Genomic DNA, 27,756 nt, shown 5'->3' on the forward strand with positions numbered 1-27,756 from the left:
TTAAGGTAGGTTTCAGGGTCTATTCATTTGATTTCTCACATCAGATTAAACTGTTTGCTGACCTTTATTGGTAAGTTTATTTTCCAAGTATCAAAAACACCGGTGTTAAAGTTTCTCCTGAAATAAGGAAAGACAAATTGAGAAGTCAGGACTCCACCTGAAGCAGGACAGGTGAGAGGGGCTCAACTCTGCATGTGTTTTGATATGCTTGTTTAAAAATCTGCGTCTGACTGCTCAGACTGAGTCAGAGTAAAGTTCACATGCTGACGTGTGGAGACATGAAACCTTGTTGTAGCTGCAGGTGTGAACACACTGATCCCAGATCAGCTCTGCTGTATTTGTAACATGAACATTTCTGCTGCAAAGCTTCAAATGTTCAGCATGTTTCTCTGTTTCCAGTCTATAGATCCAGTCACACTTTCTACCTTCACCTGTGCAGGAAAGACTGAGAGCAGAGCTGAAACCAAGCGTCCAATCAGGGAGCAGCATCAACACCTGAGCTTCATTCAGACTCTGTTATGTTATCATTGAAGATGTTGTGTGAATGAAATGATGTAAATATCCAAACAACTTCTTGTATGAAGCAGTCACTGATACACTACTGTGTCGCTGACACACACTGTGCGAGGTCACTTCCTGTGTTTGCTCTTAGAAACATGGCTGTACAGTGTTGTATGTGAGCAGCACACAGCCATACGTCAGCACATCTTCTACATTTACACAGTCAGGCTGTATTAGCAGAACAAAGAAACGCTGTGGATGCTCCTCATTTGAACAAATGTCACTCTGATCCAAAACAAACAGGAAAATGCATCAATACAGAAGATGACAGAGCCAATCAGAAATGTGCATATTACTGCTCAGAGCTGCAGCTTCACTCAACAACTTGTCATCTCCAGATTGTTGACACGAGTGATGAAAGGTGTGCTTGTGTTCTCAGAGCTCTGCTTTTTAAACTGGAGCTTATTCCTTCTTCTGATTGGTCGATCTGTGAGCGACTTCCACAACAATGAAATACAGTCAGACTGAGATCCACCACAACTCACAGCTCATCTTTACTACAATCATGTTTTTCAGTCCCATCAGGAAAAGTTTGGGATCCAATAAGATCCACTTAGAGTGGATGTTTCCACTCAGTGTTCCCACATCTTCCAAAGCCGTGGAATTTCCCGACACTGCCACAGACAATGAAATAATGTTCCTTTATCTTGTGAACACTTTCCACAGTTCTCAGGTATATTTGATTCTATGTATTCATCCCAGTGCTGTCACATAAATCCTCATTAACCATCTGTGCTGGATTCATCTGAGATGTGCATAAATGTAGTGCGAGCACTTTTCCAATCACTTTCTGATGTTTCACTTTCACAATCTTCCTTCTCGTCCCTCGACTGTTCTGATGAGAACAGCGTCAGTGTGTGATCAAACTTTGAGACGATACCTTTACTGAAACCATGTGAGTTTAGTGTTTCTTCCAGAGCAGAAAGGAGGTTTGGAAAGATTACATATTCTGGTTCACAGACATAAAACTTCTGAGCTCAGCAAGTTCTTCATTCAGGATCTGGTTTCTAAACTCCAGGATCATCCAGAGCAGCAGTTTAGTTTGCAGGTTCACTTTATCTCCTGTATATTTAACTTCAGCTGTGCTCTCAGACCGACCGTGGACCCAGCAGAACTGGGTTCAGATCTCTGGGGCCACTTACATCACCTTCATGTCCCGGGTCCATGAGAGCTCTTCAACACCACCTGGTGTTGAACTCTACAGGACCAGTGACTGTAGTACAGAACCATCACTGTGTGAGGACACAAACCAGTATGTTTGATGGTGAGGACCCAGTAAACGATCTAAATACTGCAGATTTAAGATAAGATAAGATGACCTTTATTAGTCCCACAGGTGGGAAATTTGTTCAAAAAGATAAGAAAGAAACTCAGAATGAGCAGAGCTGCTGTAACAGGCTGCCGCACACGCCGCAAGTAAAGAGGCTGATGCTAAATGATGAGGTCACTAAACAGGAAGTACAGAAAGATTTAACTGTGTGTCACATGATGATGTCACAGTCTCTCTGTCTACCCTGTGGGAGGGGCCTAAAGTAGGCATGAGCATTACAGCCATTTCCTCCAGACTGAGAAAACAAAGCTGAAGCAGAGAAACTAGAGACAGAGCAGCAGCAGCCACACAGACAGGAGGCGTCTGCATCAGTGACTCTTTGACATTATGTCCACATCAAAGCAGACACACACTGGGACAACACACAGGAAGATGATGGACGAGGTGGGAGGCGGAGCTAGTCTCCAGTTTCACCAATCACAATCCATCAGGACTGTTCATCAAATGAAACGCTCGCGTCGTAACGACACGTCGACACGACCAAACGCCATCACAGACACGTCTCTGCTCGCTGTCAGAAGACGAGGACGATGAAACAGGAAGGATTGAACTCTTCTGTGACATCAACGCCAGCAGAGGCTGAAACACGTCCTGACCTTGAACATCACAGATCCCCACGGGCACACTCCCATCTCACACATCACATCCTGTAAGAGGAGGAGAGCGCCGGGGTCGTGCTCAGGAGATATGAAGTTCAGTTAGAGCAAAGAGCATAAAGCAGCATGTAAACAAAGTGCACAGGGTTCATTCATGTTTGCAGGGCACCCATCACTGCGCCGCCACAGCTGGAAGTGTGTGCGAGTGTTCAGTCACCCTGCAGGGATCTGTGATTACTCTCAGAGAAAACCAATCATGATACAGACACTTTTCTTTCTCCCTGCTGGAGGTTGGCTGGACTTCTTTACTGTCCAACAGCTGAGCTGGACAGAAACAATCCCAGGTTTCCCTGACTGAAGGTCACCATGCTCACCTCAGCGTGGGAGGAGTTTCAGGCCTTCAGACAGACGGCTGCAGGTCAGTGCTGCACCGACGTTGTTGGGTCCTGAGTCATGGGGACAGCAAACGACTTGTCAAAGCATCTGCAGGAGAAGAAAGCTGAACTTTATTAAGCAGCAAAAGGACATCAAAGCACTAGATGTGAGTAAAGAGCTGCTCCTCGGCCCCATCATCGTGTGCTCGCTGCAGCTTCTACATCAGGTTCTAGTGGACAACCATGAACCTGAACTCAACACCTGAAACTGTCCAGCAGCTCTTTGTGTCTCCACGTCTCTGCTGGATGGACTCACCCACTGAAGCCAGGACTCAGTGTGGAGCTGGGTGTGGAAAACGTCCTGTATCACCATCACATGACACAGAGGGTCCACAGAGGGTGTCACGGGTAAGCTCACGGTCACTGGGAGGCTGAGTGTGGAGTCAGTGTTGCTGTGGTTTGTGTGTGTGTGGAGATGAAACACACCAGTGTGTCCTGTCACATCTGTTTGACCTCTGTCACAGTGAGCTGACCTCTGCTCCTCCTGCGTCTCTCACTGGACTAACTTTGTTAGCTGGACAACGATCGTGTCCACAAAATGTTTCCTTACAAGGTGAACGACGTTTCATTTAAACTGAATCTTGGATTTTATTGTGAAAAACCTCCTTCAAACATGTCCGAGCGTCACAGAGTCTGTGGATTTTCCCACAGACGTTGCTCCTGTGCTTCCACAGCTGTCACACAGACACATTACCGACTTCATGTCCAACGAAAGCTGCCAGATTTGAACTTTTCCACATCCTTAAATGTGTTTTCAAATTAAAAGCAGCACTTCCTGTTTCCATGGAGGAAATGTAAACCACGTGGGAGCTTTAAACATTAATGTGTTTTCAAATTAAAAGCAGCACTTCCTGTTTCCATGGAGGAAATGTAAACCACGTGGGAGCTTTAAACATTAATGTGTTTTCAAATTAAAAGCAGCACTTCCTGTTTCCATGGAGGAAATGTAAACCACGTGGGAGCTTTAAACATTAATGTGTTTTCAAATTAAAAGCAGCACTTCCTGTTTCCATGGAGGAAATGTAAACCACGTGGAAGCTTTAAACATTAATGTGTTTTCAAATTAAAAGCAGCACTTCCTGTTTCCATGGAGGAAATGTAAACCACGTGGAAGCTTTAAACATTAATGTGTTTTCAAATTAAAAGCAGCACTTCCTGTTTCCATGGAGGAAATGTAAACCACGTGGGAGCTTTAAACATTAATGTGTTTTCAAATTAAAAGCAGCACTTCCTGTTTCCATGGAGGAAATGTAAACCACGTGGAAGCTTTAAACATTAATGTGTTTTCAAATTAAAAGCAGCACTTCCTGTTTCCATGGAGGAAATGTAAACCACGTGGAAGCTTTAAACATTAATGTGTTTTCAAATTAAAAGCAGCACTTCCTGTTTCCATGGAGGAAATGTAAACCACGTGGGAGCTTTAAACATTAATGTGATGCTGTTGACGTCTCATTTTCAGACAAATAGAAGAAAGGAAGTGTGAGGTCTGAGGTCTGGTCCTTCTAATAAAGATGCATTTCCTCCAGTATAGCCATGAACTCGTGGGGCTGAATGATCACATGTTATCACAGTGATCATGAGGCTCAAAGTAAAAAGTTCAAATAGACTGAAACACTGTAGATAAAGGTCAGAGGTCACGTTGATGCCTTCATGTTTGACCACAGAACGGTCAGTCTGTGTAACAGACTCTGTGATCAGTGATCAGTGCTGTGGGTCCAGGTCAGATGTTGGATCTCTGATTCTTTCACGTCCATGTTAAACAGCTGCTGCGATGAACTGTGACTGTTAGCAGTAATTAAATATGTCTGCACACTGTGAGAGAGCCGTCCTCCATCAGTGAGGCTGACAAACGCTCACACTGGGAACAGGAAGCAGATTTCTGTCTGACTGTCCTGATGGACAAAGGATGAAATCCTCTGTGACACAGTCAGCCTGTTACAGCCCATAATAACAATGAACACTTATTAAAATATGAAAGGATCACGTTAGATAAAACTGTTTTTAATAACATATGTAAACAGATCCAACAACATTGACACAATTAAGATCAAATCATTAGTTCCAGCTCACATGGACTGGAGTGAGGACACCAGTGACTGAAAGAACCAGTGTTTCCATCAGACTCATGAACATCATCATGTGTTATGTTAGTGTCTCATTCAGCACAGACACATTATTTCTGTTAGGTCCTGTCAGCTGTCAGCACTCTGTACAAGCACGACTGTGAACAACAGACTTCTTTTAAATGTGTCACATAAACATTCAGTGTGGATTTGATCCAGATGTTTCTCCGTATGTAAGTTACTCAGGCATCAAATAGATTTGAAGTCTTTATGATCCTGAGCTGACTTCAAACAAGGAGCTTCTCAGACTAACAGCACGAGCACAAAACTGAAAGGATGAGAAACAAAAGTTTGATTTTAATGCTTCACAGAAAATCTATTTGAATACGCTGGAGACTCATTTAGGTCACTGCTGTTGTTTCACTCAGTGCAGCGTTTCTGAAATGTCTTTGTATTATAGTGAATTTTGAGCTTTGCAGGATACAAAGAAGAAGAAATCAAAGATTACAGCAGGTAGTTGTACAGAGGACGTCAGCTGATGGAGCAGAGGGAGGCCGACTGTGGATGAATGAGGAGGTGAAGGCCTGCAGGCGGGTGGAGACAGAGGAGGTGATGTCACTAATGACTTCAGAGCAGCTTTCTCCTTATTAACATAGTTGTTTGGTCACGTTGTGTTGTAATGAGACACGTACAGTTTGTGGACCCGGGGCTTTGTGTGTTTGTGATCAGTCTTGGTGTTGAGGATTTCTCATGTTCAGCTCCAACAAAGTTGGAGCTAAAACTCTTCCTGTAGCCACGTGTGCTTTGCATTCTGCAGCAAAGTTCTACAGATGTGCAAAGATCTGGGCGAGCAATGAGCTGTGACATCAACATGAACTTTCTGTTTCCTCCAAAAGTCCACAGCACTTCCTGTTGTTGCTCAGACGTGACTGAGAACTCTTTGAAATGACTTAGCGTTAGCTGTATGCTAGCTACACTCTGACTTTCAGCTCAACCTCTTTTGCCACCAGGATGTTTCCCTCAAAGATGCTCGTAGGTGGATCTGACTGTGGCCAATCACCACCTGCGCCGCCCTGATCAGATACCCAGCTGGGATAATGAGCTCGCCAAAGGAGAAGACTGAAAGCACTGACACGAGGAAGGAACGAGTCAGAGGACCAGTGAGTGTCAGCAGAACCACTGTTCAGGACGAGACCACAGACATCAGCCACGACTGACCGTGTACTTAGTGAAAACCTCAGACAGCAGAAAGCAGAGAAAGAGGAGGAGCAAGGAGAGCAGCCATGATGGAAGGACGGGTATGTACCAGCAGCAGATAGAGGAAGTGGCTCTGTAGATATTTATAGTCAGTCCTCATGCATGTGCTGTGCATATAGTAAGTGTCTGTCATGAAGCTGTCATGTGTGCATATCTGTGGTCAGTAAAGCTGATTGTGATTAATAGCTACACCACAGAGTGCCCAAAGAGTTGTTGCATTGTTAGCCTTGTTTAGGGAGGGCTGGGGTTTCTTTGGAGCCCCAATTCATTAAAGTTAGTTCAGCACCGAGTGAAAAGAATCCCTGAAGACTCAGCACAGAAAGTGTGGGACACAAGTTTGCTTTGGAGACATGGACTGAGTTAGAAAACTAGCCAACATGATTTATAACGGACAGTCATCATTAATGATGGAGAACTGAAAGGACATGAAGGCTGCGCTGTTACACTTTTTGATAGCTGGAAACTTTAACTGTCATCAGAAAACATCAAATATTCTGGATCCTCTCTGCAGTGTCTCGTCTTTCCTCTGTGACTTCCGTGGACTTTAGCTCAAAAATGTTTTTAAATGGTTTGTCAGCAAACTGACCTCTGACCTCTACAGTACTGACCTGTACAAAGAGCTGTCAGTCTCAGCTCTTCTCTCCCAGCACTGGTGGAGCAGGTGTAGTCGCTGCTGACAGCCATTGTTGGTTTTCTCAGAGACAGGCGGAGGTCTGCAGTGTTGAGAGCATCAGCTCTCATCGATGTGCGCCGCTGTAACGCTGCTTTTGTCCTCTGAGATCACCAGGTATGAAATCCGAGTACTGACAGGGCAGCAGGACAGATCTTTCCCCCTCATTCACTTCCATGAGCACAGCCAAGGCATGCTGGGAAACTGAGGACACACCAACAGATGTAGAAATGACCTGCATGCTGTGGGTTTGTCTCCTCACAGGTGACCAATTAGCTGCAGAAACCCAAGCCAGGTGTGTGAATACTGACACATGGACTCTTCTTTATAATAACTACACAATAGTGAGCATTAGTATGTAGTTTATTAATGGAACCAAACTGTTCCTGTTATAGCTGACTTTCAGGACCTCCAAGTCTGCACTTATGTTTATTATCAGTTGGAGCCCCTCCTCATTCTTCTTCTTCTTCTTTGGTGCAACCCTGTAAATTTTGGGGTACCCCTTTGGCCCCTCCCCTTTGCTACAATTCCCCTGTGGGAGAGGTCGGTGTCATTTCTTTCCCAACACTGTACAACACACATATAATGTATATTTAGCCCCCCTGATGTTTCTGATTGTGTTTTTAGGTCAATTATTGTCATCATTGTGTCTTTGCTAGATGCTGTGAATGTGTACTACGTGTGTGCCACAAATGTGTTACAGGCACAGTCTATGCTAGCATGAATAGATCTTGCTAGCTTGGAAGTTGTGGTGGGTGGAGCTAACCCTCGTCCCTCCTGTTTGCATTTGGTTGTAGGAGCTGGAGCGAGCAAGTTAATGACTTGGAGCTCTTTGTTTCTTTGACCTTTCATTGTCAGACACAACGTAGGAACACGCCGGTTACATTAAGACAGATTTAAAAGATCTGGATCAATAAGTTCAGAACATCATCAGTGACAGCAGTTTTATATGTCTAAAGTATGACACACAGACAGACCAGTTATTTAGGAGCTGTTATGGTTGTAAATTATAGGTTTATTACTCAGAAAATGATTAATGAAGTATTTAGATAATAATGATGTTTCAGATGATTAACATACAGGATAATTCTGGTTCTATAAATGTTATGAAGTTTGATTTCTCTGAGGTTTCATAAATACTCATCTCTGACTGTAATTTCTGGTAACTGAGACACTTACTAGTCGTTCTTGTTAGTTAGTGCTTTTGTCTGATCTCAACGAAGGTGACGATTATTCAGACTTTCAGGAGGTTTTAGATGAAACTGAAAGGCCCACAGAACCAAACACGTCTCAGCTGTGATCACAGCAGAAACAGAAAAACACAAAGTGATCAAACACATACCAAAGCCTACACTGCCACCTAGTGACAGAAACTAGTACTGCTAGACAACCAGGCTGCTTTAAAGCAGGTGATATTTAGGTTGAAAAATAAAAAATAAGTTGATAATAAACATTTGACAAAATCTTTTGGCAGCTAACATCTGGAAGTGAGCTGTTCTTTGGTGGTAATTAACAGTTTATTCTTGTTGGTAATTATGTAATGAAGGGTAGCAGTAAAAGTCACACACACACAGAAATGTTCCTCCATGGCTGACAACAACAACTACAGACACGTCTGTGACTGCGATGAACACCTGAGTGTAAGACGAGGACTGAATATGATACAGTAACAGTCAAATATGGATGTGTGTAACAGCATGATTATGTATTATACATATATCAGAAATATGTGACATTTTACAGCATGTCAAATCTATCTGAACATGAAACCAGTGTTAAAACCATTTCAGTGTCAGTCAGTGTTACTGAAACATTCATCTCCAACAGCATCACTGACAGACAGTTGGAGCAGCTACAGTCAAATCATTGATCAGTGTTTTTACAACATTAGCTGCTGTTGCTGCACTAGTGCTGCTGCTCTCTTTCTCTTATTGTAGGTCTTTAGCTAACAACATCAAGTGTCTTCATGTGACTGTTGTCTAATGTTCAAATGTAGATAACACCACCTGCACCACCCTGTTCCACAGCACAGCCCTCTCATGTAGGCTTGGCTGCAGCACATATTAGCAGCTGCAGTGACATCAGCTTTCTGTGCAGCACTAGACAGGAGATCCCGCTCCATAGTGTCATCACATCTACAGACGGTTACATGTTCTCACCTGGTAATAAGAAGCTCCAAGATTAACAGACTGAAGGAAATACAAATGAAAGTTACAGTAAACTGAAATCTTGGAAACACAACATGAAACAGCGTGGGAAATATGTTCATGTTGCATAAAACATGTGTTGCATTACAGATATTTATATATTTAAGGTGGGATGGGCTCATCCACCCACTCTCACACCATCATATCACCATCCTGGGTTAGTGTCTTGGTCTCAGCTCACAACATCAGCACAGTCTCGGCTTGGCTGAGGTAGTTGAGTGGTTCTTGTTGTCCCTGACAGCTGCAGGGACAGTGCCATCAGCCATGCAGCAGCACAATGACTGCTCAAAGTCAGTGTGGCTCAGTCTACTGTAAACATTGGCTTTATCCCAATTCAGGGTCTGCAGCCTTAAAGCCTTAAAGACCATTGCACATCCTGCCCTGTACACGTGGGGTTTGTAAATAAATGTACGACTGCTGTTCTATGTCTGTGAAGGTTCTCAGTCATCCAGGTCATCGTAGTCAAAGGAGCTGCAAAGAAAAGCGTCTGGACTTCTTTAAGTTACTTGAAGACGTTTCACCTTCATCCGAGAAGCTTCTTCAGTTCAAAGGTCAAATGGTGGAGAGTCCCAGATATAAACCTGGTGGGAGTTTCCCCCCACAGAGGGACAAAAGGACCCCCTGATGATCCTCTAATCGCCTGAGCCAAGGTGTGGAACTGGGTGTGGGTCCCAATCAGCCAGAGTTTCAGGTGAGCTCATTGTGAAACCTGGCCCCACCTTATCATGTGATTTCCTGAGGTCAGACGGCCCAGGATGTGAGTGGGTGTTAAGGCGTCTGGGGAGGGAACTCAAAACTGGATTATAGATGGCAGAGAGTTGGTGTCGTAAACCACCGCCTCTGTTCAAAGATGGTCGCTCACAGTGGACATAGATGCTTCTTTCACTCCTCTTTCAAACCATCTGTCCTCTCTGTCCAAAATGTGAACACTGGCATCCTCAAAGAGTGACCTTTGACCTTTAGATGCAGATGGACAGCTGAGTCTTGTCCTGTGGAGGTCGCTCTTCTATGTTGTGCCATGTGCTTGTGAAGTGGCTGTTTGGTCTCTCCGATGTAGAGGTCTGGGCATTCCTCGCTGCTGTACAGCAAACACCACATTGTTAAGTCTGTGTTTTGGAGTTTTGTCTTTCGGGTGAACCAGTTTGTGTCTGAGTGTGTTGCTGGGTCTGAAGTACACCGGGATGTCATGCTTGGAGAAAACCCTCCTGAGTTTCTCTGATACACCGGCTACATAGGGGATGACAATGTTGTTGCGTCTGTCCTTCTTATCCTCCCTCGCTGGTGTCTGATCTTCTTTTCTGGGCCTCTTTGCTGACTTTATAAACGCCCAGTTAGGATAACCAGGGTGACCATCTCCCTGACTGCTCCTGCTGCCCTCCAACATCTCCAGCTTCAACGCACTTTAGGATTATTTTCCAGCTGTTAATTATCCGAGCCATTTCCTGTCATGTTTGATATATTACACTGACATGTTTTTCACCTTATTTAGCCTCATTTTCAAACTTGTGAGATAAATAAAGCATTTCTTATGTTAAGTAATGATTAATTATGACGTCACAAAGGAATCATCCTATTATCACATCCTGATGAGTTTGATCCTGAAGCAGCTTTTATGTCAAACTTGCTGCCTGTTTGACACCCGTCAGAGTCTCTGCAGAGGTTTTAATTGCAGGCTGACGCTGCGGTGATGTGCTGCCACCTGCTGGCAGCTTCCTGTAACTACACAGTCTGTGTGAACAGCTCCACAGGCGTTCAGTCCCTGTAGTGTCTACTCCACAGTGGGAGCTTGTGCACTCTGTGTGCTGGTGTGAACACTGAGCTGAGAGCATCAGCGACCATAACCATCCATTTCTTAAACACAGAGGTCTCTGCTGTGGTTCCTCTCACTCACCACCAGGTGAGGATTTCCTGTCATTGACACTCACTGGACCCAAACAGGTAATTATAGTGTAAAAAGCTGTTTGTCTACGAGCTTGTCTCTCACACTATCATGTGATTTCCTGAGGTCAGATGGCCCAGGATGTGAGTGGGAAGGGATCTTAGGGGGACACTCCAACAGGGTTAAATCTGGGACTCTTCACCATTTGAAGATTTAAGCCCTAGAATTGAAGAAGCTTCTCAGATGAAGGTGAAACGTCTTCAAGCAGCTTAAAGAAGTCCAGACGCTTTTCTTTCCAAGCTCCTTCGACTACGATGACCTGGATGAACCTTCATGGACATACTGACATAAACTGATCTGTAGAAGAAAATGTAGAAAAATGACTTATATGATAAAACATGGTTATGATAGTTTAAGATATATTTCATACATCACACTGACTCCACTCTGACATCACTGATCAATAATCAAACAGATCAAACTGATTGATCAGCCATCAGAGGAGTGGGATCAATGGAGCTGCTTCTGTTCCTGATGTTTGATCCTGGACCTGCAGAGGAGACACGACAGCTTCACACAGAAACACAATAAAAGAATAAGTGAAAGCAGAGAGAACCAAGTGAAAGTGAACAAACACCTGTAACTGTGAGCAGCACGACTCTCCATCCATGATGTTTCCCTGGCTCCAGGCCACACAGCTGTCTCTCTCTGTGGGGCGTTTAAGGGTCAGGCTGAACTGTCCGCTTTTCACACGCTCGTCTTTCTTTCACTCGGTCTATGTTGCAATCTGGACTGCAGAAACTGAGCCCTTTGAAAACAATGATGCATTTTAGTCATATGATGCAGTCATGTGACCAATTAAACTGAGTGGGTGGACGGCATTATACAGCAGTTCTTTTGTTTGCTCTCAGTTTTGACAGCCCTGTTAAAGATTAATATCAGTTTATACATGCTGCAGATAGCTCCACATAAAACTTTTCCTCCACATTTGGCAGCGAAGCTTCAAAGAGCCGGAAAGTAAATAAACAGCACATGGAGATGACTTCCTGTGTGAGGCTTCAGTGTTAGTGGAGCCGCTAAAAGTGGTGGATCTAAATCTGCACCTCAAAGTGCGTTTGCATACAAGTAGAAGGGGAGTGAGTGGGTCAGCGCTCAGGGCTCAGACACTAAGTTGGCCTTAAACACACCATTTATTTCCATGGAAACAGACACAACCAGAGTTACAGGTTAAAATCCCCTATACAATAAAAAGAGTCTCAACACGCTAAAAACCAGCCGCAGAAATAACTCTACACTGTCAACACAAAGGCTAAACTAATGTTTCCATAGGCTAAAATTCCAATAATGCCACAGTCCAGCCACACGCGGGCAGATGTTCCTGATCTGAAACAGGAGAGGAATTTCTCTTCCGGGATGGAAACCACGCCGGAACAAGGGGGCGGGGCTCCTGTCGCAGACCTGTCTCCTCCTGACAGCGCGTCACAGTCCCGCCCCACTCCACACCTGAACACGGCCTCCGTCGTAGCCAGATGCAGGCAGAGGGACACCTGCTGTGGATTGCATCGCCTCCCACTATGCTGGCTTGTGCGCGTTTCTTTTCCTCCTGCTCGCCTTTCGTGCGTCGCCTTCCCATCTCTGCTTCACTATCCCCTTTAACAGGTCAGCCTGGCAGCTGATAGGCCGCCTCGGGGAACGCCCCCACCTCCACAGGTGCTACTATTGTGCGCTTAGTCCACAGTGGATCAAAAGAATATTGTGCAACAACACTAACACACAATATCAGGATAAAACCTGATATTTAAATAAACAAACATATAAATATGACAATAAAATGATGGAAGTAAAAGCAACACTATGTACCAATGCACAGTCTGATCAAACTGTGTGACATCAGCATGTTTCACACAGCTGTGACATTAAAGATCAAACTAATAATGAATCACTTTGTTTGTGCAGCAGCGTCAGGAAATGTTCAGGAGCTCGTCTCTTCCTTCCAGCTGCTCTGATGGATCAATAAACCTGTGATAATGTTGTAAAGTGAGTTTGTTTCTGCACTGTGTGAACTCGACACACACACTGAGTCAGTTTCTGGAGCATCCAGCACACAGTCTGACTGCAGCTCTGCTGGACCTGAGCGATCCCTCTGATCTTCTTCTTTCTAATCCTGTCCATCCTGCTCACCTCCAACCAAACTCTCAGCATCTTCAGCTCTGCCACCTGCAGCTCCTCCTGTCTGTGTGCCACCGTCTCCATCACAGCAGGTCTCACTGCATCTCCTCCTCTTCACTCTTACTGCTCTCCTCCTGTCATAGATCAATCAGCCCTGACCTCCTCCTCATCTCTCCTTGTTTGTACTTTCTCTTCTCTGCAGACTCTCCTCCTCACTCTCACTGCAGATCATAACTTTGTCTGCAAACATCAGAGTGTTCATCAGCACTGCAAACGATAAAGGGCTCAGAGCCACCTCTTTGTGACCCCCACTGCCTGAGCCTGTGAGTATTTAGAAAGTAGAAGGACAGAAACTCCAGGTGTGGACGAGGCTCGTTGCATCATCCCCAAAAACAGCTGCTGCTGTGATTCCTGCTGAAGTGTCTGAATATCAGGAAATGTTAAAGAAACAATCGTAAAGTTGTGTTTCCAGTTTGTCGTTATTAGAAACATTATCAGCCACAGGCTGAATGGATTAAGTGGAGTAAACTGATACTGGTCCCACCATGACCTCTGACCTCTGACCTGCATCTACAGCACTGAGCCCTGACAGTGAGCAGCACTTGTTTCTTCAGCAGGATGTTTCCCTCCCTGCTGCAGACGGTGCAGGTGGAGGTGTTTGTGTCTCCATCTGTGGGTATTTCAGGGTCAGACTGAGGTCTCCAGGTTACAGCAGCTTTCTCTTCATCTTCGTTGGGTCTCTGTAAATCTTGTGTGTCTCAGTTTGTTCCTGATGTGTTCCTGACTCGTTCTTTGGTAACTAGTCTGCAGCGTCCTGTAAAGTGCTGCAGACATGTTGGATGAAGAGCAGAAGAACAGACAGACTGAGCCTCCACAGTCGGCCGTGTCTCACACGCTTCGTTTCTTTGGGCCTCAGCATCAGCAACGTGTCTGCGGAGGATGTAGGTTTGAGTGACCACAACTGCGTCTTTGTTGACCTTCACTTGAGGACATGCCATTGGATAAAAGAGTCTATTTTAAACTTCAGAAACAAAGCTCAGATCAGAAAATGGGAGAAATTCCAAAGTTTTGTTTGACACAATCAGCTGTTGCGTCTCGAGCTGCCTCACCTATAAATGTGCGCTCTACAGCAGACAGCAACAAAAGTCTGATATTCTGTAGATAAGATCAAAGAAATCGATGACAAACCCCCCCAGAGCGTTCTTGTTGTGGCAGCTCACTGCTGCTCTACTTTTACACCTGTGACATTTGATGATAATTAGCCGTCTTCAGCTCCCTCAGATATTCTCCCCACAAAGCTTTTTGCCTTGTAAACCGTTTTAACGCTTTTCTTCAGACTGGAGTGTTCCAGCTTTTTCAAACATGCTGTTGTGGAAGCAAAGCTCAGCAAACCCAGCTTAGATCCAACATTATAGATCAGTTTCTCCTTCAGGTCAAAGCTTGTTGAGAAGCCGCTTGCTGCCCACCTCACAGCCTGCTTGAAGAAACACGACATCTATGACCGTTTCCACTCTGGTTTTGGTCAAATGCATCCACTGACACTGCACTACTAACAGGAACCAGTTATACTGTGATGTCAGCAGATGGTGGAAAATACACAGTCCTGGTCTTGTTGGAGCTCTCCTGCTCTGAACATCTGAAGCTCTCCACCACATGACTGAGCACAACTCAGGGAGGAACATTTACTGAAGCTGCTGCAACATTTCCTGTCAGCACATGATTGTGTGACAGTCAAGGAGCCACCAGAGGACACCTGCTAACAGGGCTGGGTATCCTCACTGATTTCTACAATCCATTCACTTTTAATCGCTGAAGTTTGCCTCAGACAGTCAGAAATATTATCATTCATTTCCATATTTTTATATCTATAAAAAGAAAGCTGACACTGTGAGACTTCATCAGAGGTGTGAGCATCACAGCAGATGTGTCAAAGTAACTGAGGATAAAACAGAAAAACATGAAGCAGATTTTCCTGGCCTGGCTTTTTATAGCAGATGACCTTAAAAATATTCTGCAGTAGAACAAAAACACATGTGAACATGACCTGATGAAGTGAAGCAGAGCAAAGTTACAGAGGTTTGATTACAGACACAGCTGAGAGTTTTGCAGTTTTGCATCATTTTACAAAGTTTGTTCAGTTTGAACAGCAGAAATGAGACTAAGTCAAAAACAACAACAAACCCAGCGGCCGACAGCGCTGTCAACAACGGTAGACTGGTGGGTAATAACAAGCCAATAATGCAGAAAACAGAGATTTTTAGATGGAAACTGATTCTGATGCGTCTTTCTGCAGAATCCATGTTCCTGCTCTCAGTTACTGTTTTAGCTGTTTGATGGTTGTTGAAACTGTGGCAGCTTTAACCTGAGATTCAGGCGTTTCGGGTAAAATACATTTATATTTAAAAATTGATTCAGGATTTTAATGGATCAGTGTGACGTTATCCAAGCTAGAATGGATTTAATCACTAATCAAAACCCACCCCTACCTGCTAACCATCGGCATTATGGGTAGTGTAGTAGGAGACACTCACCTGACTTAAAATAGTGCCGGAAATGAAATAAAAGATCTCCAGAGACGATGAGTACAAGAGCCAGGAGAACCAGGAGAGCCAGGAGAACCAGGAGAACCAGGAGAGCCAGGAGAACCAGGAGAGCCAGGAGAACCAGGAGAACCAGGAGAATCAGGAGAACCAGGAGAACCAGGAAGACCAGGAGAATCAGGAGAACCAGCAGAACCAGGAGATTCTCTCCTGGTCATGGTCTGCATCTGCACCTCAATCCTTCCATATCCCTCACGGTCCCTGCAATTTAAAAATGAAAACGTCCCCTGAAAACCCTCTTTTGCCCTCTGTCAGCTGAGCACAGGTTATTAACAGGTTATGTTACAAAGTATTGAGTTGTATTTTTGTTATTGACCAAATACTTATTTTCCACCCTGATTTACGAATAAATTCTTTACAAATCCTACCATGTGAATTCATGGATTTTTTTTTCACATTCTGTCTCTCACAGTTGAAGTGTACCTCTGGTGCAAATTACTGACCTCTGTCATCATTTTAAGTGGGGGAACTTGCACAATCGGTGGCTGACTAAATAATTTTTTGCCCCACTGTATATGCAAGACGAATCACTTAAGCCTTACTTTACACGCAGACACAAGCTGTCAGTAGAACAAGGATGTGTTCTTTGGGGACAACGGGTCATCATTCCACCAGTTTACCAACAGAAAGTGCTGGAAGACCTGCATCATGAACATCCAGGTATCTGTCGTATGAAAGCACTCGCTCGCAGTTACCTGTAGTGGCCAGGCTGTGATGGTGATATACAAGAACTGGTTCAAAGCTGCTCAGTCTGTCAGGCTGTACAGAAGTCACCACCCGTTGCACCACTCCATCCGTGGAAGTGGCCTGAGAGAGTTTGGCAACAGATTCACATTGATTTCGCTGAAAAAGGCAAGCAGTACTTTTTAGTATTCATTGACAGTCATTCAAAATGGTTGGAAGTGTTCCCTATGCCATCCATTACCTCACACAACACCATTGAAGTTTTGAGAGGGTTATTTGCTTCATATGGACTTCCAGAAGAGCTTGTTTCAGACAATGGACCTAAACTTGTGTCAAAGGAACTCAATCAGTTTCTGGAGTTAAATGGGATCAAACACACGGCTGTTCCTGCCTATCATCCTGCATCAAACGGGGCAGCAGAGAGGTCAGTACAAATCCTGAAACGATCCCTGATGAAAAATGTGCTGGAAGCAGATGGTAAGGCCACATTGCCACTCAGTCATCGTTTGGCAAACTTCCTTATCATGTATCGCAGTACACCGCACACTGTGACGGGTCGTACACCAGCAGAGTTGTTCCTGAAACGTCAGATCCAGACTCGCTTCAGCCTGCTGAAACCTGAACTAAGCAGACACATTGAACAGAAACAGTCTGAGCAGAAGCGACACCATGATTACAAAACCCAACCTGTTCGTGTTTTTTCGGAGGGAGACGCTGTGCGTATCCAAAACTTCGGGGGGGGGGGGGGGGGGGGGGGGGGGGGGGGGCAAACAAAATGGACTCAGGGAACAGTTCTGAAGAAAATGGGAAGTGTTACTTACCTGATACAAGAGGGACAGAGAACATGCACAATACATGTGGACCACCTGTTACCATGGAGACAGACTGTGGATGTCAGGGTTCCTGGGTCATCGACCCATTGCTTTCAGTTTTGTTCATGTTCAGTTTATTTTGCCACTGCCTATTTCACTTCCTGTTTGTTCCCCGTGTCAGCTTGTGTCATTAGTCAGATTATGTTCAGCCCTGTACTCACCTGTTTCCAATCATTGTCATCATTCAACCTGTGTATTTAAGTTCCTCGGTTTCACCAGTTCTTTGTCGTGTCATTGATGTTACGTTGTCGTTTGTTCAGTCAGCCAGCCATTCAGTCAGCCAGTCAGTCCTTCATTCATTCAGTCGTCCAGCCAGCCATTTCCTACCTCTGTTCTGTTTGCTCACGCCATCACAATAAACACCAGTCTTCACCTACCTGCGTTTGGGTTCCTTCTTCCTCGCCTCCACACCACGCCTGACAGTGGAGAAACCCCCAGTTATATTTTCACTGGTTTCAGAGGGACGACCAGAAGTGATTATGGACGGTGTTGTTCCAGAGATACCACCAAGTCCAACTGGGATTTTAACATCACACCCGTTACCTCCTGAACCACCTAAACAGAAAACCGATGAACCACCAGTATCCACCCCAGAAACCACCCAAAGCCCATCTGTGGAACGCAGATACCCAGAGTTCCCCCAAAGAGACTGAATCTTTGAAAATATAGAGTTATGTTTTAGTTATTTTACATGCCAGTTATTTTAGAAGTGAACAGTTTAATAATAAAAGTAATTCATGCTGTTCATTGTTCGTAAAGGCCACAGAATATTTATTTTGGTGGGGGCAGTGAAATACATTCTTTAAAGGGTTGCTTATTTCAATTACAAATCTAAAAGGGGAGGAATGTAATAGAGTGAACTGTTGCCCCCCAGTGGTAAAATACAGAAGTGCCTGTTACAGGGCTAGTTCTTGGTTGACCAATATATAACAACAAAAAGGGTAGTTTGTGCACCGCTAAGAAAACAACAAGTTAGTGTGTGATGTCCTGCTGTTCAATAAAGCACCTATCCACGTCCTTCTGTCCTGATCTTTTCAAAGAGCCTAATCCAGAATATCACAACCGACATATGCAAAACTGGGGTGGCACTTGGGGTGGCAAGGGATCATTTTAGGGTCGCACTTGCCACCCCATGCCACCCTTCTAGATCCGCCCCTGATGGGCATAGACCCTCCAAAGCAACACTCAGCTCACCTCATTCCAGGCGCTTGTCTGCTGGAGACCATGAGCCTTGTTAGTCACACATTAGCACCGTGGTAGGAAACAGCCTCCATCATTTCATTAGATCTGAATTTGGACTGTTTCTCTCTGGATGAACCAAGTCTGTCAAATCTATTGATCCAACACAAACTATCAAACACACTGGCTCACAGTCAGATTGGCTTTGTATGGATGGTGTAACAGGGGGCTGGGAAAGGATGCTGAAAGCTGAATATAATACAGAACAACAACAGGACATATAATAATGCAGCAAACATGATCTTCAACAGGCACACTTCTATTATTCATGATCACAAACACAAAGAACTTGTGCAGCCCTGATATCAGCCCTAATATATGAGTGTGTTTGCCCAAAGATTGAAACAGCATCAACATGACAGCTGTAAGAAATCTTCTCTCAGCCTTGTTTGGCAGAAGATCCCTGCAACAAAGATTGTAGCTGAAAGATGACGTGTGTAAAGTTTGCTCTTTGGGAGGGTTGAGGCTGTTTTTAGACCTTTGATAGTTTCCAATCCAGTTCTGAAAGACAGAAATAAAAACAACATCATTAAGATCAGATCATGGAGCTGTTTCCTGCCTTGTTTCTATCTTCACATTACAAGACTTTACTACAATAAAGATGCTAACATGTATCTGTAGCAACAACATCATTGAATCTAGAACAACTGGAGCCAAACCAGTGGCCTCTGCTGGGATCACTGGTGAGCCAACACTTCCTTGTTGGATGCAGATTTCAGGGCCTCCTTTTGCTCCTCCGTTATAACTGTTCTCTCTTCTCAACAAATGATGACACAAAGGAATCAGCAGTGACAAAGATGATGCTGAAGAGAAGCACACATTTCACACATATAACAGACCAGTCCAGTTACACACACCTCTGCTTGACATTAGGCCTCAAACAAAGACACAAAACACTAACTTGACTCTAAATAGAAGAAACGAGCAGCTTTTTCTGTTCTGTGCTTATTTATATTTGACACACATGCTTCTCTTTGTGCAAACACACATTGCACTATAAGGGTAACCTAGCACACAATGATTGGACAGCACAGTGATGACGCTGGGAGATCCTATACGAAGCAACACAGAAACACTGAGAACAAAACTTTAAACATTGATTATATTGAGATAAGCAGCCGACCCAGTCTAGATAAAGGCGAGCAGCTGGGACCGCTGCTGCACCAAAAACAGGTTTCAGTGTTTCCATGTGTGTGTGTGATGTCTTTACTTATACTGGTCAATAGACTTTAGTCAACACATCATTGAAAGGTGTTACACATGAAATAAAAACAGTGTTTCATCTTTATTCCTCTGAAGCAGCTGCATTATAACCAATCTGCTCCTTTGTGGCCATTTAAAACAGCCTTAAATAACTGTTGTTATATTTGTTGCAGTTTCTGCTCCTCTTGGACAGACGACTCTTGAAAAGACATTTTTGAATTTCAACTTTTAACTGGATAAATATCAGATATATAAACGTCGGCAACAAACTGATTCCAGCTTCTACCTCATGATAGGAATGTTTTTGTGGCTCAAGATGACCTGATATCTTTCATGATGGAGACATTTGACACGTTTCACATATTATAGACCAACAAGTTATTCATAGCAGTTTAAATACAGGGAGTCACTTTTGGGCCCAGCAGATAAAACAGAGCCAATATTTCCTTCTTTATTTAAGTGACGTGTGTCACAGATGTGACCTAGTAAAGTGTAGCTGAACATTAGTAACGTTATTAACACTCTCAGCTCGTCCTTGTTCCAGACCTGAAGATCCTCTTCTTTCATTCAGCAGCAGCTTCAGGTCTCTGATGGTCCAGGGCTTGTTGTTGGGAAACAGCCCTGCTGGGATGATGGTGTCCTCACAGAAACAGTCAGTGATGCTGTTGATCTCCATCACAGAGCACGTCCCAGTCTGCAGTCTCAGTCCTGCAGGGCCTCGCTGGCTTCCTGACTCCACCCAGTCAACAACAGGAAGTGTTTGAACTGCAGGAACAAACTGAGGCTGTGGTCAAACAGGAGTTTTTATCTCCTCGCTCTGACTCTCACTGCGGCCCCGCTGCTGTGTCAACATGTGTTTGTGCTAAACAATGATGGAAAGTGTTATAAATGACTTGTTGGCCTCTGATCTGTCACAAACAGCTGAAACGTGTCTCTCATGAGTCACATGAAGGTTTTTGACAGAAAGGACAAAAAGTAGCTGCAGTCAGTTTGTGTCATTTTTATATTTATTCATCTGGGAGAAAAATCTGAGCTTAAGTATATAGGTAATTCTCATTCATTGTTGAAGTAGAAACAATTATCAACTTAGGTAGTTGAGTAAGAATATAATTAAGCTTATAATTAAGCTGGTATATTGACCAGGTAAACATTGTTATCTTGTTTTATCCTGATATTCTAACCTTCTTTCATGAAAGCATCAAATGTCAGGTCAGACAGCCTAACATACTTCTGCTCCCCACCAAACAAAACACGCAGCAACATATTCTGTTCACAAAACAAAGAGAAAAAAAGAATAAAGGAAAGAGTTTAAGACTGTGGATGTACTTTAGAGCTTTAGTTTCTATACAAAATAGAAGCAGTTAAAAGTTAATATTACTTAGCAGCTACAGTATGAAGAAATAAGTAACAGATTAACTGCTAATAAAGATCCTTTATCAACCAGTGTTACTGCAAATGGACCAAGTGTGACTAACATCTAATATTGTTTAATAACTTTAGTCTACTTATCAAGTATTGGTCAACTTACTGCAATTCGCTTTATTTCTGTGAACAATTAATGTATATTAACATATCATTAACATTGCTGTCAGTTAATTTATACAAAATAATCTAAATTAATTCTAAATTAGTGTATGCCTTTGGCATTTGCTTAAAAGAATATAAATCAGTAGAGTAAACTTTATTGTAATGTCCCACTTTTTCTGATAGTTTCTTCGAAGCTAATTAGCGATTATTAGCTTACTATTAAACGGTCATTTAGTTGCTAAAACTATCCCATTAGACATGTGACAATAATATTATCTAAGCTGCACTTAGAAGAAATACATAGTTAACATGTTTTAGGTTCATCTTAACTCAGTGAGAAGATAACGAACATTTGAACTTTTAGCAACGGTTAGCATGTAGCTACTCGACAATATCATTAAACCTGTGGGTAAATGCTGCTAACATGTCCTCACTCGACATCAGTGCAACTATAAAAAGCTATTTAGTTTAAAAATGACTAAACAATGTTACCAGTATGGGAATGTTAACTTAACTTACCTGACTGTGGCAGCTCTTCGGAGAAAATTCCGCGTGCGTCACAGCTCTCAGACCGCGCGCCTGCGGACTGGTACTAATCAACACTGTGTGGAGTTAAGTCTTCACTCCGTGTCTACAGAACACTGACTTTTAACTCTGACGTTAGAGCTGCTTTACTCCTCACAGAGTTGTAAATACTCTCTCTAGGTTAAAATAGGTTTACACTGAAATATTGACACTCCATTTTTTACTGTGCACCTGTGTAAAATCCGAAATTCCCATGGTGTTGTTCAAAATGTGCTCTGGCACAATCATGAGCATCGCTTGCTACTGAAAACAAGAAGAAAGCCGGTCCTGCTGTGGGCTGAACCATTTGTTAATGAGGGGGGGGGGGGGGGGGGGGGGGGCACTATGCAATATATTCAGTTTTAGCATTTATATTCACTGCTGACAGTAACTACGTTCAAACTGTTAATGCGATCTTATTTTAATAAACAACACTGTCACTCTACACCTGAGCCATAGACCACACCCTCCACCTCAATATACACCACAGTTTTCTCTGCTATGGAAATGAGATCAGGAGGAAATCATGATTATTATTATTGAATAAATGCTCACATTAATGTGGGCTTATTTGTTTCATATTAGAAACATTAGTTGAGTGTTTTTAGTATAAAATGGTGAAAGTCCCTCTTTTTGCTCCTCCCCTCACCTGTGGATGGACGGTGCTGTTACCGTGGTGACAGCTTGGATGTGTTTCAGTCCTGCCTGGTTATCACTGCAGGAATCTTTACTTTCACATTTATTACAGGTAATAACTCTGATTTTTCTGTGTATTATCAACTAAATGTATCCTGATACACAGAGATGGATGAGCAGAGGTCACATGATGAAAGAACAAACATGGAGTCTTTGATTTATTTAGATATTTATTGATGAATGCAAACAAACCCTGACACTGAACCATCGTCCGGCTTTCACAGAACAAACCTGATCACATGACCTGCTGACCCAAACAGTGAAAAGCTCCATGGCAACAACAACAAACAGCCTCACATATGTTAACAGAGGCTGTTAGAAGCACAGAGTCTTTACAGTCTTTCTCCTGTTTGTACACAGATCTCTGCACATCTTCATCACAGTTACTCACAGACGTGCAGAGTGTGTGGATATCAAAGCTAAGTTTCCACCATGTTTGTAGTCTGTACTGGGACTCATGGAGCATCTCTCTATGAGCACTCAGTGCTTTAAACAGTGAGTCCCAGTTTAACCAGCAGCCTTCACACCACACATCACACAGACATGGAAACTTCAAACCCTCAGACTGAAGACACCATCAGAAATAAATAGATTGTGATGAAGATGAAGAACTGGAACAGTTTGCTGTGGTTTCTTCTGTTCCTGTCAGAAATAAGAGTCTGGCAGCACTTTGCTCTCCTTCCACATGTTTAAGGAGGAAGTGAAGAAGAGCGAGTGAGTCATCTTCCTCTGTGGGCCCAACATCAGGCAGCAGCCACGTATTTTTAAAAACCCAGCACACTGCTTCAGAAACACTGAGTCAGGTGACCAGAGTCATGTGATCAGTGAGGTCTTCACTCAGGACGTCACAGCTTCAGGACCTGATTCAGAGGTTTATAAGGACGTGGATCATTGGTGCTGATGTTGTGTGAGAGCTGGTGAACCATGGGGAACATAAATAACAACCAGGCCATCAGCAATTCTACCCCCAGCTCTAAAACCTACATAATACACTATACATATAGTTATATAGGTTATAGTATGTTATATATAAACGTAGCTGAAGCAGTTTAATTTGTAGCTTCACGCTGCACTTCATATGTTTGTCCACCAGATGGCAGCACAGAGGCCTGTGTTGGAAAGCTTTGAGTAATGAAGCGTTTTCAATCCAAGCTTCAGAAAGCTTCATGTGGTCATTGTTGGGTTCAATATTGAGGAGGGTTAGAGGAGGTAATCAACTTTCAAAATAACAACACTGATCCGGCCAGGTGGAGTCAAACGATGATTTAATGCACGCGTGGGGGGACCACCGCCGTACGCAGACAGCGCCGATCCCCGACTTACAGAGCATAAGCAGATGCTTTATATACCATCAGGGCTTAAATTTAATACGCCCCTTCAACGTCAATCAGATACAGGTCATACATAGGTTTCAAAACCACAAAGACTTTTAACACAGTTTAAAATAACATTGTCTCCGTCTCCACAGCAGATGCTTCCTGTCAGCCTTCTGACTTTCACTTCTCGTCTGGAACACCAGACCCACACCCTGCAAGAAACTGTTCCTCTTTTTGCAGAGACAATGTTGCAGTTGCAAGCAAACATGACTAACCTCTCACCTATAAATGAGTCTATCTACTGTGTGTGTGTGTGGCTCGACCTCACACAAACTTTGTCTTATGAGAAGAGAGGCCAATTCTCATGTGCATAATAACCTAACTGAAACTATATCTGTAATATGTTGAATAAATGTTTTAATCAAATGAGTGCCCCTACTTCAAAGCTTAATAAAAAGATATAAATGACTAAAAGATAACAATGAATAACCTGGTTATTCAAATAGCATCCTCCCAACAGCTCCTCAAAGTACCTTTCACAAGCACGCTCTGCAAAAGCCTGCACTTCCTGTCTACTTTGGCACAGAGTGTACTCAGAGTTAGGCCTTTCAGAATCAGCACATACACATTTAAGATTATAACAAGCATTCAAAACATTTAAGATCATTGATTTAACTCAACAGTTTAACGTGGTTATAACTGCACCTGTTATAAAGGCTAATTGGGTACCAATATGTTTAAACATCTGAATGCAATATCAATGCTGTAGATTATGTTATTAATGTTAGTACTGCAATGGTAATGATGATGATTATTAACAATAGCAGTAAAATAGTTTCCCTAATCCCCACATCATCAAGGAAGCAACCAGGAAATATCTGCTGTGTGTAAAAACAGCAACACAAGAATCCAGAATGAAGACAAGAAACTCAAAGCTCACACACAAAACAGGTGGAGCTAATTTTGTGACGTGTTTCTGTAAAAACACCACAGAAGTGAATCATCAAAGTTTCCATGTGAGCTGATGATGCTGCTGCAGAGTTTCTGTGAACCTCCTGTGACCCCGCCTCCTCATACAGAGACATCTTATTGCTCTTCAAACTGCATCACGTGGACACATGTGATTGTGTATTGTAGTATTGATCCCAATGCTGGTATTAGTACTGGATCAATAACACTGGATGGATGCGTTCAGCATGGAGCCCCTGAGCTGTGTTACAGACAAACATGAAAACTGACAGGTCTGTGTCATTCACAGTCTGTAACACTTCTAAACAACAGAGGCTGACCCAAGTGCCTCAGAGCCAGGCACGCTCACATCACAGCTCTCTAAATAAGCCAGTTTCAAAATAAGAGCTGAAAGCTGTGTTTGCTTGTGTTAGCTTATTATTGTGGAGACTAACATTCAGTGATCATGTGTTCAGACTCATAATGATTCCTCTCAGAAATCCTGATCTTTGTATTTACTGTGTGTTGGATCAATAACTGAGATTCATCGTATCACACAGCTGTGCTGCTGCTGCTGGTGATGTCAGCACATCTGGAACAATACGAGGTATCTGCTACCAGACTGAGCAGGACGTGAGACCTGTGGACTGTTTAAAGCTGTCCCTCCACAGCTCACTCAGACCTGATCCACACCTCAGTGATATTCTCTGACTTCCTCAGTAGAGACAGAAACCATTCAGATCTGGGACGATCAGCTGACTGATGATGTCACACAGACTGTGTTTTTCAGGAACAGTGATTCTGATGTGAGCCTGCTAGCTGACAGCAGACCTGATGAAACCACATGTTCACATCTGTGAGGACAGACTGGACTCTTTGACTGCACCTTGGTTCTCCTCAGAGGTCTGTACAGGAGCATGTCCACCCCCACTGAAGATCTCAGTCACTGTGAAACATAGAAAGCTGCTTGTGTAGCCTCTGCCTCACATGTAGATACAGCTACAGGTTTCTCTGTCAGTCAGACTGAAACAGTGTCCTGATGCTGCATCATTCAGCTCTGTGCCCCAGTCAGCATCACTGTGAGCTACCAGTGTCAGTGTTTCTGCCCTTTTCCTGTAACACTACACTCAGCACAGGCTCAGCTGCTATCCAGTGTTGGACTTTGGCTTCAGCTGCTGTGATAGATCCTCTAACATAGATCAGCTCTGCTACATGTTGTTAGATAAGTGCAGCTGCCTGTCATGTCCTGATGTTTCTCTGGCTCAGCAGCTTCTCCATCAGAGGTTCACATGGAGCTGATCCAGTATCTCCAGTAACTGTGTTCTGTGCCTCACTGGTTCATCCTTCTGTCTGTGTGACGTCAGTCAGATGTTGAAGTTAAACTCTGTAATCTTCACTGTGTCACAGAGTTCAGTGAGTCCCGTTATTCACAGTATCAATCAGATCATCAGAGAACAGCTGATCAGCAATCAGTGGTGCCAACAACACCTCCTGTGGTGAGAGGATGCAATAATGCAATGTAGCATTTTTACACTCAACACTTCCAGTCATGGAAACTGTCTGTTGGATCTGTTTGACGTTGCTTTCTTGTGTTGCTTTCTTGGTTAGAGTTCCTCACAAATGTCCAGATTATTCTTCTAATGAGGCGTCGACCATGTTTTCAGTTCTTTGGAAGAAAACATCGCCCTTTGCCATCCTTACTTTTCTTTGACTTCTTCAAATGCAGCTGAACTCCAGCTGGTATTTTATTGGACTTTGCAGCTGTTTCTGGTCATCAGTTCATTCCTGCAAACCTCTGAACCTGAACAACAATGATGCTGCATTGCTGGCTGATCCCAAAAGGTTGATTCTGTTCATCTGGACGTTTTCACAAACGTTTGCTCACTGATCAGGTGACTTCTTCAGTCTCAGCTGACTGCAGCTTTACAACCTTACAAACAGCACATTTGCACAATGACTGAAACCAGCAGCAGCAGCACCTGATATATATGATACTAATATAATACATATACATATATAATCCATACTAATGATGAAGGAACTGAGCTCACAGTCCATTGTTCATTCAGTGAACTACTCAGTTTATTTTGGGCCTCAGAAATGCTCACTCTGTTTGTACATCACTGTCAGCAATAGACTCATTCTGTTGTGTGGACAGGAACACATGTGACATCACTTCCTGTTTGTTTGTGACTGAAGAGGAAGAAGTTTACAAGGAATCATTTAGAAGAGTTTCAAACATCAACTGATTGAATCCATGAATCTGAAAACGTGTTTGTGAGTGAAAGAGACAGACATGTACAGACTGAACTATCTGTTCAACAGTCAGAGTGTTTCTGTAACAGGAGACACTCTTTACACCCCACTCAGCACAGGGACACTGACGAACCAGGAGACCAGACCATAAACCCAGGATAAAGAGTTTGAGTGAATGTGGTGTTGAAGGTGTGGAGGTGGATCAGAGTGTCAGAGGAGACTCTGTAGAAGGACAGAGTGCCAGCAGGACAGTCCACATACACTGCTGCTCTGTTAGAGACAGAGGAGGAGGAGGAGGAGGAGGAGATGATGGATGTTTTTATCTTATTGTGAGAGACATAATAACCAAGACCATCATAGCACTCAAGACTCCAGGACTGATCATTGTATCCAAACCAACTGTCATCACTTTCTCCTTTCCTTCTGATGCTTCTGTAACTCACTGATATAAAAACGCTTCCTCTCCACTCGACCTCCCAGTAACAGCGACCAGTCAGACCATCTCTACACAGCAGCTGAGGATAACCATCAAATCTGTCTGGATGATCAGGATATGACAGAACCTCCTCCCACACATATGTCACCTTCCTGTTGTTGTCAGACAGTTGGAGCTCTGTGTTCACTGTGTTTGTGTCGATTGTGAGTTGACAGGAATCTGATGGAGAGAACAAACACAATCCAGCTG

General features: G+C 43.5%; 1 protein-coding gene across 4 annotated transcripts in view; it reads right to left on the reverse strand.

Moving 5' to 3' along the window:
- Positions 1–27,756, reverse strand: part of LOC102776271 (protein NLRC3-like) — a 283,171-nt gene that overhangs the window by 28,675 nt on the left and 226,740 nt on the right. For 2 of the 4 annotated variants that reach the window (XM_087837993.1, XM_087837992.1), the window contains one exon: positions 25,785–27,726. The exons of 1 other annotated variant lie outside the window; for it this stretch is intronic. In XM_087837993.1, coding sequence (XP_087694119.1) covers positions 27,182–27,726 — 545 coding nt within the window. In that variant the 3' untranslated portion in view covers positions 25,785–27,181. Of the gene's footprint in view, positions 1–25,784; positions 27,727–27,756 lie in introns of those variants that run through there. One more of the 4 variants, XM_087837997.1, reaches the window with a different exon arrangement.

This window comes from Neolamprologus brichardi, chromosome 3 (assembly GCF_056152115.1).
Source record: "Neolamprologus brichardi isolate AB-2024 chromosome 3, ASM5615211v1, whole genome shotgun sequence".
In the NCBI taxonomy this organism is placed as follows: domain Eukaryota; kingdom Metazoa; phylum Chordata; class Actinopteri; order Cichliformes; family Cichlidae; genus Neolamprologus; species Neolamprologus brichardi.